The sequence below is a fragment of the Stigmatopora nigra genome, chromosome 4, assembly GCF_051989575.1.
Source record: "Stigmatopora nigra isolate UIUO_SnigA chromosome 4, RoL_Snig_1.1, whole genome shotgun sequence".
NCBI lineage: Eukaryota > Metazoa > Chordata > Actinopteri > Syngnathiformes > Syngnathidae > Stigmatopora > Stigmatopora nigra.
The window spans coordinates 5303359-5316530 of NC_135511.1; the positions used below are offsets into that span (position 1 = coordinate 5303359).

The 13172-nt window shown below is 39.3% G+C and overlaps 1 protein-coding gene across 3 annotated transcripts in view; it reads left to right on the plus strand.

The window, feature by feature from the left end:
- The first annotated feature begins 16 nt into the window (after positions 1-16).
- The window catches only part of LOC144195673 (uncharacterized protein KIAA0825-like), a 112399-nt gene continuing 99243 nt past the window's right edge, over positions 17-13172 (plus strand). For 2 of the 3 annotated variants that reach the window (XM_077715471.1, XM_077715473.1), the window contains exons 1-2: positions 17-346; positions 3537-3668. In XM_077715471.1, the coding sequence (XP_077571597.1) occupies positions 3538-3668 (131 nt within the window). In that variant the 5' untranslated portion in view covers positions 17-346; position 3537. Of the gene's footprint in view, positions 347-3536; positions 3669-11898; positions 12064-13172 lie in introns of those variants that run through there. The other variant, XM_077715472.1, reaches the window with a different exon arrangement.

Sequence of the window (13172 nt, forward strand, 5' to 3'; positions counted from 1 at the left end):
CAACTAGTTCCGGGTTGTTGTCACGGACGCATAAATGTCGGAAATTAACAAAAATAGACGAGCGTGATCTAATTCTCCTTGAAAATTCAGTATCGATGTTCTTTCCATTCCTTAGCAAATACTTTCATAACAAACAGTAAATTATCTAACGACTGACTTCTTTAAATCCAACAAATAGAGTTATGGTTGCTTATGGCAAGGGTTTGCATCTTTTCTGTATAACATGAACGCACACATGCACTTCACTGATTTGTTTTCTCCCTAAAATGATTGATCATGATATTGCTTGTATGTCACAGTTTGGATTCAAAGTTCATCAATAAGGGTTCATAAAGAACGTTTTGAGGTAAGGATTATTCCCCCTAATAATATCAGCAGTGTAACAACAAATACAATTAAGAGCTGGTCAGTTGTTATCAAGAATGTTTTGAAAGGTATCACACTAATTATTGGAGTAGCTTGTTTGAAAAAAAAAAGATTGCATTTTTTAATTTGTACAAAAAGGCGAAGAGATGCAGGTGACTTATTATCTTGTCAGTATAACAAAATTAATCTTGCACAATGTAATGCAGAGGTGTCAAACTCATGTTTGTCATCCAACATATTGTATTCATGGTTTTGTTTGACGGGCCAATGTGTTTTAACTTGGTTTACACAAAATCAATTGACTAACCGAGAACAAGTGGGTCAGTATATTAATTGACAACCCTCTTGATTATCGATTAATTCTTTAGAGACATTGTTGACCATAATTTTGTCCAAATCTTCATTTTAAGCATCATGATAAAAGCATTCTCTTGTATATTTATTTCTGGTGACCTGGTGGCTGGATAAGTGCGTAGTGTGTCGGCCTCACAGTTATGGGTCCTGGGTTCAAATCCAGTTGGTCCTCCTGTGTGGAATTTGCATGTTTTCCCCTGGCTTTTGTGGGTTTTCTCTGGGTACTCTGGTTTTGTCCCATATTCAAAAAAGATGTGTGGTAGGCTGTATAACACTCTAAATTGTCCCTAGATATGAGTGTGAGTGTGAATGGTTTTCCATCTCCTCTCTGTGATGGGCTGGCCACCAATTCAGGGTGACCTTGCCTCATGCACAAAGTCAGCTGGGATAGGCTCCAGCTCTCCCTGCGACCCTAGTGAGGATAAAGTGGTTCAAAAAATGAATGAATGAATAAAAATCTAAACTTAAAATTTAAAAAAGGAGAGGTGGGCTGTAACATTTTTTTTCTTTCATGTAATCCTCAATCTTTTTGCAGAAACATAATTTCAATGTTATTTTAGCAAGAAACATTTAGTACCTAGCCCACATAATTTACTTTTGAGGGTCACACAAAACAATGTGGTTGGCTGGACTTATGCTCGTATGCTCGACTGTTTATCCGAATGTTTGTTGCTGATGTATCCCCAATACAATTGAATAATCATGCTTTTACTTTCTTCGACTGATGGTGGCTCCTTCATTTTCAGGGTAAATGGGGCCAATTCTTTAGTGGTGCAAAACATTTAACTTGTTCTAGGAGTATGTTAAACCAGGGTGAAAAAAAGCAACTCAATACATACAACCCCATGGCTTAGCATGAAATAGATCTAACTATTATTGTGTTGATCTCATGTACACCCGTTTAATGTATGATGTTGTATTACAGCTGTTTTAGGTACGCCTTTTAAAACAATGTTGACATTGGCTCGACATGCTTTAAGTGGCTTTAAAGTGGCAGCCTGGGGGATGCACTGCTAAATATTTCAGCACAAACTCATTCCTGCAAATGGGCTTGTGCATTAGCCAGGCTGTGTTGCAAGAAAGAGAGATGGGATGATGGTTTTTGTATAACATGTGTGTTTGTTGGTCCATGCTCTAATAGCTGTCGAGTTGATGTGTCAGGCAGGCAAATGTTAGCTTCAGCTGTCCCAGTAGCAGCACTGGGAAACACACTGGGGCACCTTCAACATCTGCTTTGTAAGGAGTTAATGATACCAAGAAGACAGGTGCATGTTTTTAAGTGCTCTACTAATGAGACCCTGTGTTCTGTCGAGATTAACAGGACACTTCATTAGGTACGCATGCATGATAATATGCCCAATACAGGTGCTTTATATATTTTTGAAAAAAGTTTCATCTAAAATGTAATGTCTTTTTAATGTAGTTCACCTGTTTTAACCAATAAGCTTACCCGCGGCTGTTTGGGCTGATGTTCACAGTTTTTTCCTCAGTTGGTTTGTCTTTATTTCCCTGTTTTTTTCAGTCTTTGTTAGTCCTTTGTTCTCTGTACCACAGTGTTGTCTAATCTGACTTCTTTTTTACCCGTTTGCTTTTTCAATTTCTGTATGTTTGAGTTTCATTTGTGACTTTTTGGTTTCTAATAAAGACTGAAATAATATTCCAATTTACTGCTATGCAGTCTATCACACTTCAGTTGATATCTAAATGACTAACCGCGTGGCTATTTTTTGGGGTGAGGAAGTCTTATACCAGTGAGAGGATGGATTTCCTAAGATGAGGGAGGCGATGAACCTTACGCTCACTTTGTTCTTTACTTTACCTTTAGGTCTGGGTCCAATGAATAGAGGTTTTACGGTTCCTAATATTCAATTCAGACTCTATCATGAATGTACTGGATTTCCTTATCCTTAAGCAATAGTTGCTTGCAGACTTCCTTTTGGGTGCTGGTGCAGACGCATTATGATGACAAAGAGAAGAAGAGAAGACAAAACAATAAAAGACAAGCTTAACTGGTGGTGCTGTCATTGTGGGGGAAAATAATGTTTGTCCACTTGGACAGGCCTCCCTTTGTGCTGGCTAAATGAATGTTGAGCTTCCTGTCTTCCTTGTCAGGAAGAGTGGCATCGAGTGTGAGCAGCAGCGAGGAAGCTGTGTGTAGTATGGCGAGCTGTTTGCCGTTTGACAGGGATTATTAAAATCAGAGCATATGACGGCGGACCGAGCGGCAGGCAGAGTGTGAGAGAGCCAAATTGACACAGACACTCTCCATTACCTTCCACTTGACTCTGCTTAATAACAATGTTGATGTGAGAACCAGTGATGCTACACAGGTGGGGGATTGGCTTTTTAGCAGGAACGCTAAGCACCGCAGGGATGAGGGGGTTGTTGTCCTCAACGCTAGCACAGGCATGAGGAGATGGGCTGTTTATTTAAGGGTTCAACTGAAGAGCATCTCATTATTTTGGGTGTTGTTTTTAACTCACTCTAGTGTCAATGGGTGGAAAAAGAACCAATACATTCTAATAAAGGTTCATCTGGCTGAAAAGGATCTTATTTGGGCAGGGATAACCTTCCATTTGTTTCGGATGCGATTGATTTTGGAAGCTCTTAAATGACTCTGGTCTGCCCATGTCTTGTATGATTGGAGATAAGTGTTTTTTGAAAGGCATCCATGATGTACCACACTCCACGGCTCGCCAAGCTACGCAGTTGATTTAATCCTGAGAGCTTTTGCATATGTCTTTGACAACTTTTGCGGTATAACCGAGGCATGCATTACTGATAACATATATATTTTGTTTGTGTCTGTAAAATAGAATGGAATGGCCAGAGGAATTTCCCCAAGACCAAGCCTTTGTTGAGCTGTTGGTCCCTGCAATTTCCAATGAACTGGACTTTGAGCAGCTCATCAAAGACACAGAAGAAAAATTGAAACTCAACGCCAACTGGTCAGTGGTAAATCGTTGGATTACCCGTTATTAGTAAATTTTTGGTCACTTAAATAAAATTAGAATTTGCCCCAAAATGCAATGTCCATGTGGACTCCAGGCTTCTATGGGCAGTTGGCAGGGATACCCTGAATTGTTGTTATTGTACCAATAATACACTATAAGATGACTATTAATGAGAATATTGACAGAATTAACTAATTAAAATGACTAAAAAACGTTTTGTTTGTAATTATAATACTGATAAACATTGTGAATAAAAATGGTTAATTAGTAGTATCATTTTTATTGAAGCTATTTAAAAAAATAAAACGAACAATGCAGTTTCATTAAAAATTCATTTCATTTAACTTATTGGCCGCCAGGCTACCAGACGTACAATTCATATAAGCTTTGTGGTAATGGCCGTCAATGGCCCTATTTAAGGGTCCTTGGCAGTGCAAGATGCCAATCCGGTTTTGACTTTGGCAGTCAATGGTTACAGTCGCACCAATGAGATTCACACCAAACTTTAAAAAAAAAAAATAATAAAATGTTCTCTTGGCTTTCGTGGGTTTTTTATGGGTATCCCGGTTTCCTACCACATCCCAAAAACATGCAAGGTAGGGTGGTTGAACACTCTAAATTGTCCCTAGGTATGAGTGTGAGCGTAAATTGTTGTCTTTTTGTGCCCTGTGATTGACTGGACACCAGTTCAGGATATTCCCAGCCTGGTGCCCACAGTTTGCTAAAATAGGCTTCAGCACCACAAGTGACCTTTGTGAGAATAAGCGGTATGGAAAATGAATGAATAAAAATACTTTTTTTTTTTTAAATAACTAATACTCATCTCATTTCATCTCATTTTCTGAACCGCTCTATACTCATTAGGGTTGCGGAGGATGCTGGAGCCTATCCTAGGTGACTCCGGGCCAGAGGCAGGCTACCCCCTGTACAAGGAGACGGACAAGCATGCACACACACCCATACCTAGGGGTAATTTAGAGTGTTCAATCAGCCTACCATGCATGTGTTTGGAATGTGGGGGGAAACCGTAATACCCTTAGGAAACCCACACAGGCCCGTGGAGAACATGCAAACTCCACACAGATGGACATGACTTGGATTTGAACCCAGGACCCCAGAGCTGTGAGGCCGACGCGCTAACCTGCCACTTCACTGGCCCGCCCAAGAACTAGTATCATACATATAATTAAATGAACAATGACAGACATCTATCGTTATAAAAAACAAAAATATAATACTTGCAAAACAAACCCATTGTAGCTGGATTGATTTGGACTAATTCAGGAAAATAGGCAATCCAGTGGTTATATTAGATCCCTATAAAAGGTTAATAGCTATAATTTATATTTTTGAATTCACAAATAACTGCGGTTTATGGAGAAGCACTGCCCTTGCCCATTTATCAAATGCAATTACTTAAGCACTTAAAAAGGGACATCATCTAGATATGCATGTTTTATCTACTCCTTTGTGAATGACCTGAATAATTAGCAAAGATAAACAACTGTCTTTGTTCGTCTGTTAAGCCAGAGATAGTGATTCCAGCGCTAAAGCATTAGATGTACTGTCTTTTTCAAATATGCAAGCGTGTTGTATTGTCTTTTTCTTCTTTGGTGTTGTTCCAGAAGATTCGAAGCAACAAATTGGCATCTTTTGTGGTTAACAATCATGATCATCACGTTCAAGATAAAAAATATATTTATTTCTTTGGCACTGGAATGCAAAGCTTTTTAACACGGAAATTGTTGTCTGACAGAATGACACAATTGTATTGAATTGTTCACAATAAGGACAAGGCTAAACAGCTGTTCATCACATGGAATGTGGAAAATGGTTCCTCTGGTCTATTCTCACTAGTTACTACAATAGATGCATCTCATATTTGAAGTGCATTACTAACACAAAACCAACCAAAGCAAGGTCACAAGTTCAGTTGATTGCTTGGATTTATTTTTTATGTCTATCAATTATTTCCAACCTGTTGAATGCATCTTAAATATCTAACTTTATCTACTACTTTCACTTTTGAAAGTAAACTATAGAAGTAGCCCGGCAGCTGAGTGGTTAGCAGGTTAGGTTCACAGTGGGGGACCTCGTTTCTAATGCGGGTCCGTCCACCTGTGTGGAGTTTGCACGTTCTACCTGGGCCTGGGTGGGTTCTCTCCGGGTACTCTGGTTTCCTCCCACATTCCAAAGACATGCATGTAGACTGATTCGACACTCTAAATTGCCTCTATGTATGCGTGCAAGTGTGAATGGTTGTTTGTCTCCTTGTGCCCTTCGATTGGCTAGCCAAAGTCAGGTGGGTTAGGATCAAGCCTTTCCCATGACTCTAGTAAGAATAAAGCGGTTCAGAAAATGAGATAAGGCTATACAATTTAGTTATGGAAGTAAATCTCCAAAACTCCAATTTCTTTTTTAGCCTCACGTTCATTCGTTCGTTCGCTCACTCACTCAATCAATCAGCCATTCACCCGCTCACCCGCTATTTTCAGTTTGAATTTTAGTGCTGGAAAAAATGTTCTTGAGGATTCAAAATGTGTGGCCCAGATTTATTTACATACTTGGTTCTTCTCTACTTTCTGTTTTGGTGGTTTTACTGACTGCCATTTTAGTTTATACAAGACAAATTAGAAAGGAACAGATGGTTCTTCAGAGATTACAAGTTTGGTTGGCATTATTCACTGGGGAAAAATCACTGCGTCCTTAAGTACATTTAACTCATTGGTGACTATTTAAGGCGATATGCATGCAATTTATTTTAACTGAGAAGGCATGCGCCGAATTATCTGTTGTTGTCAATGACAATGAAACATGACAATTCACTGTATCCCTACTTTGAACACAGGTAACAAAGATTGTGTGCTATTGTTTGACAAACCCCTTTTTTGACACTATGTCTGAGGCAATACAGACGTTCCCCTACTTATGAAGGAGATAGGTTCCGAGCGCTTGTTCATAAGTTGAAAGTGTTCATAAGTTGAAATTGTTAAAATTGAAGTTAATTCAGTGCTATAGTTTGTATTATAATTTATGTTTAAGGCCTATATAAGTATATTGAAGGTTTATATATGTGCATTTGTATGTTTAAGGCTTGTATAAGTAACCAGCATTGGTTTGTAATGAAAAAAACATTTAATAAAATGGAGAGAATACATACAGTACTGTATACATACATTAGAGAGATGGAGAGAGATTTACGAGAAACTGGCCGAAAGAATCTATCTAATGACGATTGCAGTTTTCTTCTTTTTTGTTCATCATAAATGATGTGGTAGCACGATATGGCATCATTCAATTGATTTGCAACCTTTGTGCAACGTTCAATATTTGGGTCCTGCTGCCTGATTTTTCTGTTTATAAATGGTACTGACGGTCGAACGATTCAAGTTGTATTCCCGTGCAACGCTCACCACTTTCTCACGCACATCAAGCTTCTTTATTCTTGCCACTTTTGTTTCAAATGAAATGGCTTGCCATTCCTTGCAACTCCCTCACTAGAAGCCTTTCGCTTTTCACCAATCATATTTAATAATGTATGCACAAGATATTTAATGATAAAAATGAAAAAAGGTTCTTTGCTTACTGGAGATACGTCACGCACTTCCACACTGCAGAGGAAGGTATATGCTGGGTCAGCTGAGCTCTCACAGCGCCAGGCGTCCGTATTAGCGGCGGAAAGAAGCACTACTCAGAAAAAGGCGCGCAATACAAAATCGAACTTATGAACATTTTTTGACATAAACACAATTTGCAGACATGTTCGTATATACCGTTTGTTCGTAAGTTGAATGTTCGTAAGTAGGAGAGAGTCTGTACTCATAAATTACAGTGGGATGAAAAAATATAATTTTAAACAATTAAGCTTCAACAGGTTACAGAGAATAGAGATCGAAATATTAGTCGATGGTTGCACAAATTGCACAAATTGATTGATTAAAAGAATACACGGGTACCAAAAGGATAAATCTATATTTCAGGTCTTTTATCGTTTGAGGCGTCATAGGTGTGAGGACAGATGATGAAGGACGGGCTAAATGTAGCAAGTGAACAAAGACTCACTCTGGCACCTTAATGTCTCGATTTTTCTCACCTTCCTTCTCTCTTTCTTTCCTTACCCCTTCTAAATGGGAACATAATAATTGAAGATTCCACATCTTGAAACGAAAACCCTTGGGTAGGTAATTCAAGGCTTATTACTGAAGGCCGGACCATTTTTCTGCTTTCTAAGCATTAAAGGGTTATTTTGTGTTCCTGCAGATGGGTGAGGGATAACCATTATGAGAACAAAGCATCTAGATAATGGAGAATGGGGCTAAAAATAAGGCAATCCTTTGCACGCAATAGGGGTCCACTGGTCAGCGTCTTTGTCAGGCTGCTTGCTTCATGTCAGACTCTTTCCTGGATAACATTTTTGCTTCAACTAGGGTGGGCTGAATAACATCCACTGCCACCTAATTGGCTTATCGTTAGTTAGGATAAATTACGGAAGTGTAGGGGAGGCATGGATATCTGAAAGAAAGTGAAAACAGAGCTTGGTTGCCCATGTGAAGGCCTCCAACCTGATTACTAGTGACTGTTTCGCTCCAAGTTCTCAAATTTCCCAAATCTGCCCAAGAGCTGCTCCCTAATTGAAGGAGATTAAGATAGGCTGACAACGGGGCTGGTTCAATCCAAGTGAAATGCTGTAATGCATTAGCTTTCATCAGATAGTACTTTGTGTAGCTTTGTGTGGGTGTGGCGGCTAACTAATTTTTAGCAATGGCCATGAAAATTACGGTAAGTTAAAGTGCCCCTTTTTGCTTGCCTTCCACTCTCAAATTGCAAGATTGTGTTGGGAAGTATCATGTGCTTCTCATAGTTAGTGTTTCCCCATTGTGTGCTAGCTAAAGATTTTTTGTCTTCTGGCTGTTGTGTTCAAGATCAGTCTTATCGGTTCTCAGGTGGCCTTGGAGGCTGAGAGGTGAGGGCACTAAGTGGGCTCAGGACAGTCCACTCAGAGATATGGTTTCAATGTGTTCATTCAAGCTTAGTTCCTCCTATTTCCGTTACAGAATGGCATCCTTTGATTAAGGCGATATGTAGCTCTTTTGGCAGTGACTGGATTTGCGCCTAAGTATTTGAAAATGATCTTGGTATGGCCCCATCCACACCCTCCCACTCCTTATAGAGAAGCATTGGAGAGCAGAGCGCGACAGATATCACCACGGCAGCCCACCCACACTAAATTAATTCTGACAAGGAACTTAAGATAGCGTCAAAGCGCTGACTAATCATGGGATTGGGTTTCTGTAAATCAGGGAGCTGTGAAATGTGCCATCATATCTAATAAAAGACCTCCCTCCTCACTGCCTTTCTATTGCATTGGTGTTTAGGGTTAAGGAAGACAGTGGCAGGAGTGGTGTATGTGTTAACTGTCGAACAAGGCCGGTGTGAAAAACAATTATGTTGCTCTTAAACAGAGTAAGGGCAAGGAGATGACCACCCTGTTCGTCAAGAGGCCAAAAAGAATCAATTTTCCTTTCCCCCGTGAGATCTTTTGTCAAGTTCAGCTTCCGCCTTGTTGCCATCACGTGTGATTGTCATCCTTACCGGAACAGTTGAATAGTTTTATTTACTGCTGCTACTTTGTTTTGGTCTTATTTTTTTCATACCTTCCTCTTTCTTACATTCCCTTTATGTCCCCTTTCCGAGTGTCTGAGCTTCTACCAAGGGAAGTTGTGGGGATGAGAGCTAATCCGACCAAGTTGATTAGGCTTCAGGTAGCTTTCTCACCAGCGATACAAAGGTCACAACATTGTGGAGAGCTGGATGGACTTCCTGACACAGACTATCCGCATTGAGTAGATAACTTACAGCTTGTCTGTAAAGGAGGGGTAATCGAAATGTTCCAATGCATTGAAGAAATGAGGGTCGAGCAGAAAGTACAGAAAATTGTACAGCTAAGAACTGAACATAGAAATAGAAAAGTCACATGCATTCAATAGATGAAACTAGTTGAATGTTACTCAAGTTTTTATGACCATACATAAAAGCTATTTTTTTAAGTGGCAGCATAGTTAAAGTCTTTGCCTCATAATTCCGAGATTGAAGGTTGAATTCCTGGTGGCTTCCTGTGTGAAGTTTACATGTTCTCCCCATGCTTGTGTGGGGTTTCTCTGAGTGTTCTAGTCTCCTGCCACATCTCCAAAAACAAAAACTGGTTGAACACTAAATTATCCGTAGGTGTGAGTGATACTGGTTGTTTGTCTCATTATGGCCTGTGATTGGCTGACAACCAATGCTTTGGATATGTTGTATGTTGGCTGAGAGGTCTCAGGCAAATAAAGAGTATAAACTTGTAACATATATAAACTCACCACAGTAGAGATGTGGGGGTCGATCTTGCTGTTGGGTTTAGGTTCTTTTAGTGTTTATTTGGATTTTTCCCTGTATGTGAATTGCCTATTGATTTCACCAGTTTTTGCTTACCCTTGCTGTCTTCCCTTATTCGTTGCCTCTTGTGCCACCCACCTGGTTCTGATCGACTGGTCAATGCATCTCTGTCTATTTAAACCAAGGTTCTCAAGACAATTTCGCAAAGGGCCTCAGTGGGTCCTGGTCTTTGTTTCAACCGATCCAGTGTCGAGGGATTAACCAATGAGGTGGGTCTTCTAAAATAAGTAGCACCTGGCTGCTATCAACTGATTACACTTGCAAAAAGTGTCCGCTTGTTCGGTTTGAATGAAAACCTGCACCCCCTGGAGCCCTTTGAGGACCAGTGTGAGACTGCTGATTTAAACCTTTTGTCAGTGTCTGCGTTGAGTTGAATGAATTTGTATTTGTTATGCCCGCGTCCAAATCTTCATTATGCTCTTTGTGTTTTCCCTAAGCAAATTTGGTATTGCTTTGTTGTTACTTTGATACCTATCCCATATAGTTTTGTATTAAGATTTATTTTTTAGTGAAGTAAACGATGTTATTAAGAGTACACATGTTAATACTACCCCTTCCTATGTTGCCTGATTCCCTGCCTTGGGCCCATTCATCCGCTCTTTCAACCTGCACGTTAAACACTTGCCATGTGATTGATCCCTGTTCAGAATTAGACTGTAGTCATCAACGCTGAGTAATACCATTTAACTCGGTTACATTAATTTAACTTTTTGATGTTCTTACTATGCCATATGTATTATCTTTAACTGGATATAATTTGAAGAAGAAACATTACTTTAATGCCAAATTTATACTGGGAACAGCTGTGCTGCATCTGCAACTTCACTACGAAAATCTCTGAGCAATCAAGCTCTACCGTTTGCCAATGTCTATGGCAATCAGGCAGAGGAAATCACAAGGGCTCTCATGAGTGTGCAAATTCAGGCTCAATCACATAACTCCTGAAACTTCTACAGAAACGTGCCGGCGGTCTGTACATCCCATTGTGACTACTTCGTCAGGCACTATTGAATAAACGATGGTTAAGAGCAACCTTTATCTTTTGTTGTTTTACCACGAAATAAAATATATTTACATTTAAGTTTTGTTAATTTATCTTTTAACTTTTTTCAACATGCTCATGAAAAAAGGAAATCAAAATATGATCTGTTCATGAAATTATAAAGTTGTCAAAGATGTCATTGATATCAGAACTTTATTTCAAAAGTGAACAAAAGTTTTACATTTGATTAGTGTTAAATTTTCTTTGTATCGCGGTTATTGTGTCAACCCCATGGGGTCAGACCATCCAGAAGGAGACTTCTGTGTCAAGCCTACGAATACATCCAGAATGTCATAGACCTTTCACAGGAGGTGAAATGTGTCAGTGTTTTGAACGGCAAGCTGTTGTAAGGTCAAATGAAACACAACTCAGAAAAGTAATTTAGACAATACTAAATTATAAAACTAATGTTTATTAACAAATGGAGCATCCCAAAAAAAGTGGCAGTATTAAAAGTGACAACAAAAGCGTGACCAACAAGTACAACTAAGGATGCAAAGTACAAAATAACACAAAATACAAACTTCCAAATTGTAGGAGACCTCAGAGGATTGTCATGCAAACACGGCAGCAAGCAAGGGCAAGTCAGGCAATACTATGACAAAACGCTTGTTGTGGCTGGCATTCTTAAATACCTGATCCACCAATTTGCTGCAGGTGTGTTGCACAGCCTCTCCCCGCCTCCTTGTCTTAATCAGCTGCTGAAAATAAATGAGTCACCTTAGGCTGCAGAACATGACAGTCAGATTGAATAGTAAGCTTGAGAATACCGCCGACGTTGAGAACGCAGCCAACCTAGACCTACTCCGCTACATTGCTGATTTCAATCTCTCTTCCAGTGTTAATTTAATTTCACAGGAGGAAATATGTTGAGAAAAAACAACAACCTTTGTTTAAAGAAAATCAGATGGTGTAAGCTTTTACTTATTACTTGAGTATTCTTTTCATTGAATATTTTTAATTCTTGTGCTTGAGGACATTTTTTGTCTACTTTTACTTGAATATTACTTTCAAGTACGCTAGTCTGAATTGAGTAATATTTTTAGCTACTCTACCCCACTCTGGTACTCATCCAGTTATGATTGTTTCATGGTGGTAGCTGATTATGTTGTCTTCCAGAAGAGATTGTTGTTGGTCTGACACTAGCCCCTAATATTAGATGTAATGGTCTATTTGCAGTGGAAATTGTTACGTTGCCAGACGTATCTTCATTGTTCTCTTGAAAGTCTTACTATTGTCTTTATTACTTAAAGTCACTTGGTCTTTTATGTAAGAACCTCAGACTAGCAAGCTAGAAGTCGTCCAGCTGTCTTTAGTATTGTTTTTAAACTCATAACTGAATCATATTTTTTAACATGTACTGCCGATAAAGACAATATTCTACTCTATTCATGAACTTCAAGTTAGTTATAAGTGTGCCACAGATGGGAAGCCATTTTGAACCTGCTGTCTGTTTAAAGCCCTGGTGTAGAGCCCAGAACATAGACAATAAACAAATATCAGCTTCTGTGCTTAAGTCTTTGGAGAACAATGCATTAGGTAGAGATGTCACCAGTGCATTTTTAAAATATTTATTTTAATCCTGCATGCAAAGTTCTTATTCTATGATAGTTATATCAATAATCCTACATGGCCGAACGCATTATAATCAATACATTAATTTCGAGGAATGTGAGGCCATACATATATAAGGCCAACAGCGTTCACCTAGTGATCGCAAAAGGAAATCCAATGTCCGCTTCGCTCCCCCGCGCCATCTGGCCGTTATATGTTCGGCCAGAGACCTCTAATTCGGGTAAGGCTGCTGGGGGTGTCCGCCTGGTGCTTTCCCTTAATTTCATTCTGCTTCGGCACTGAGGTGAGTGCAGGGTCCCATGTCTCCAGCCTGCGAGTTTCAACATGAATTTTGACATTTTTAAATACATTTTATATAAAATACATTCATAAATTAAAACCGTGTAGTCCTCAAGGATGACATGCAATACCATTGAATCACTCGATGAAAAATCATTGAGATCTTT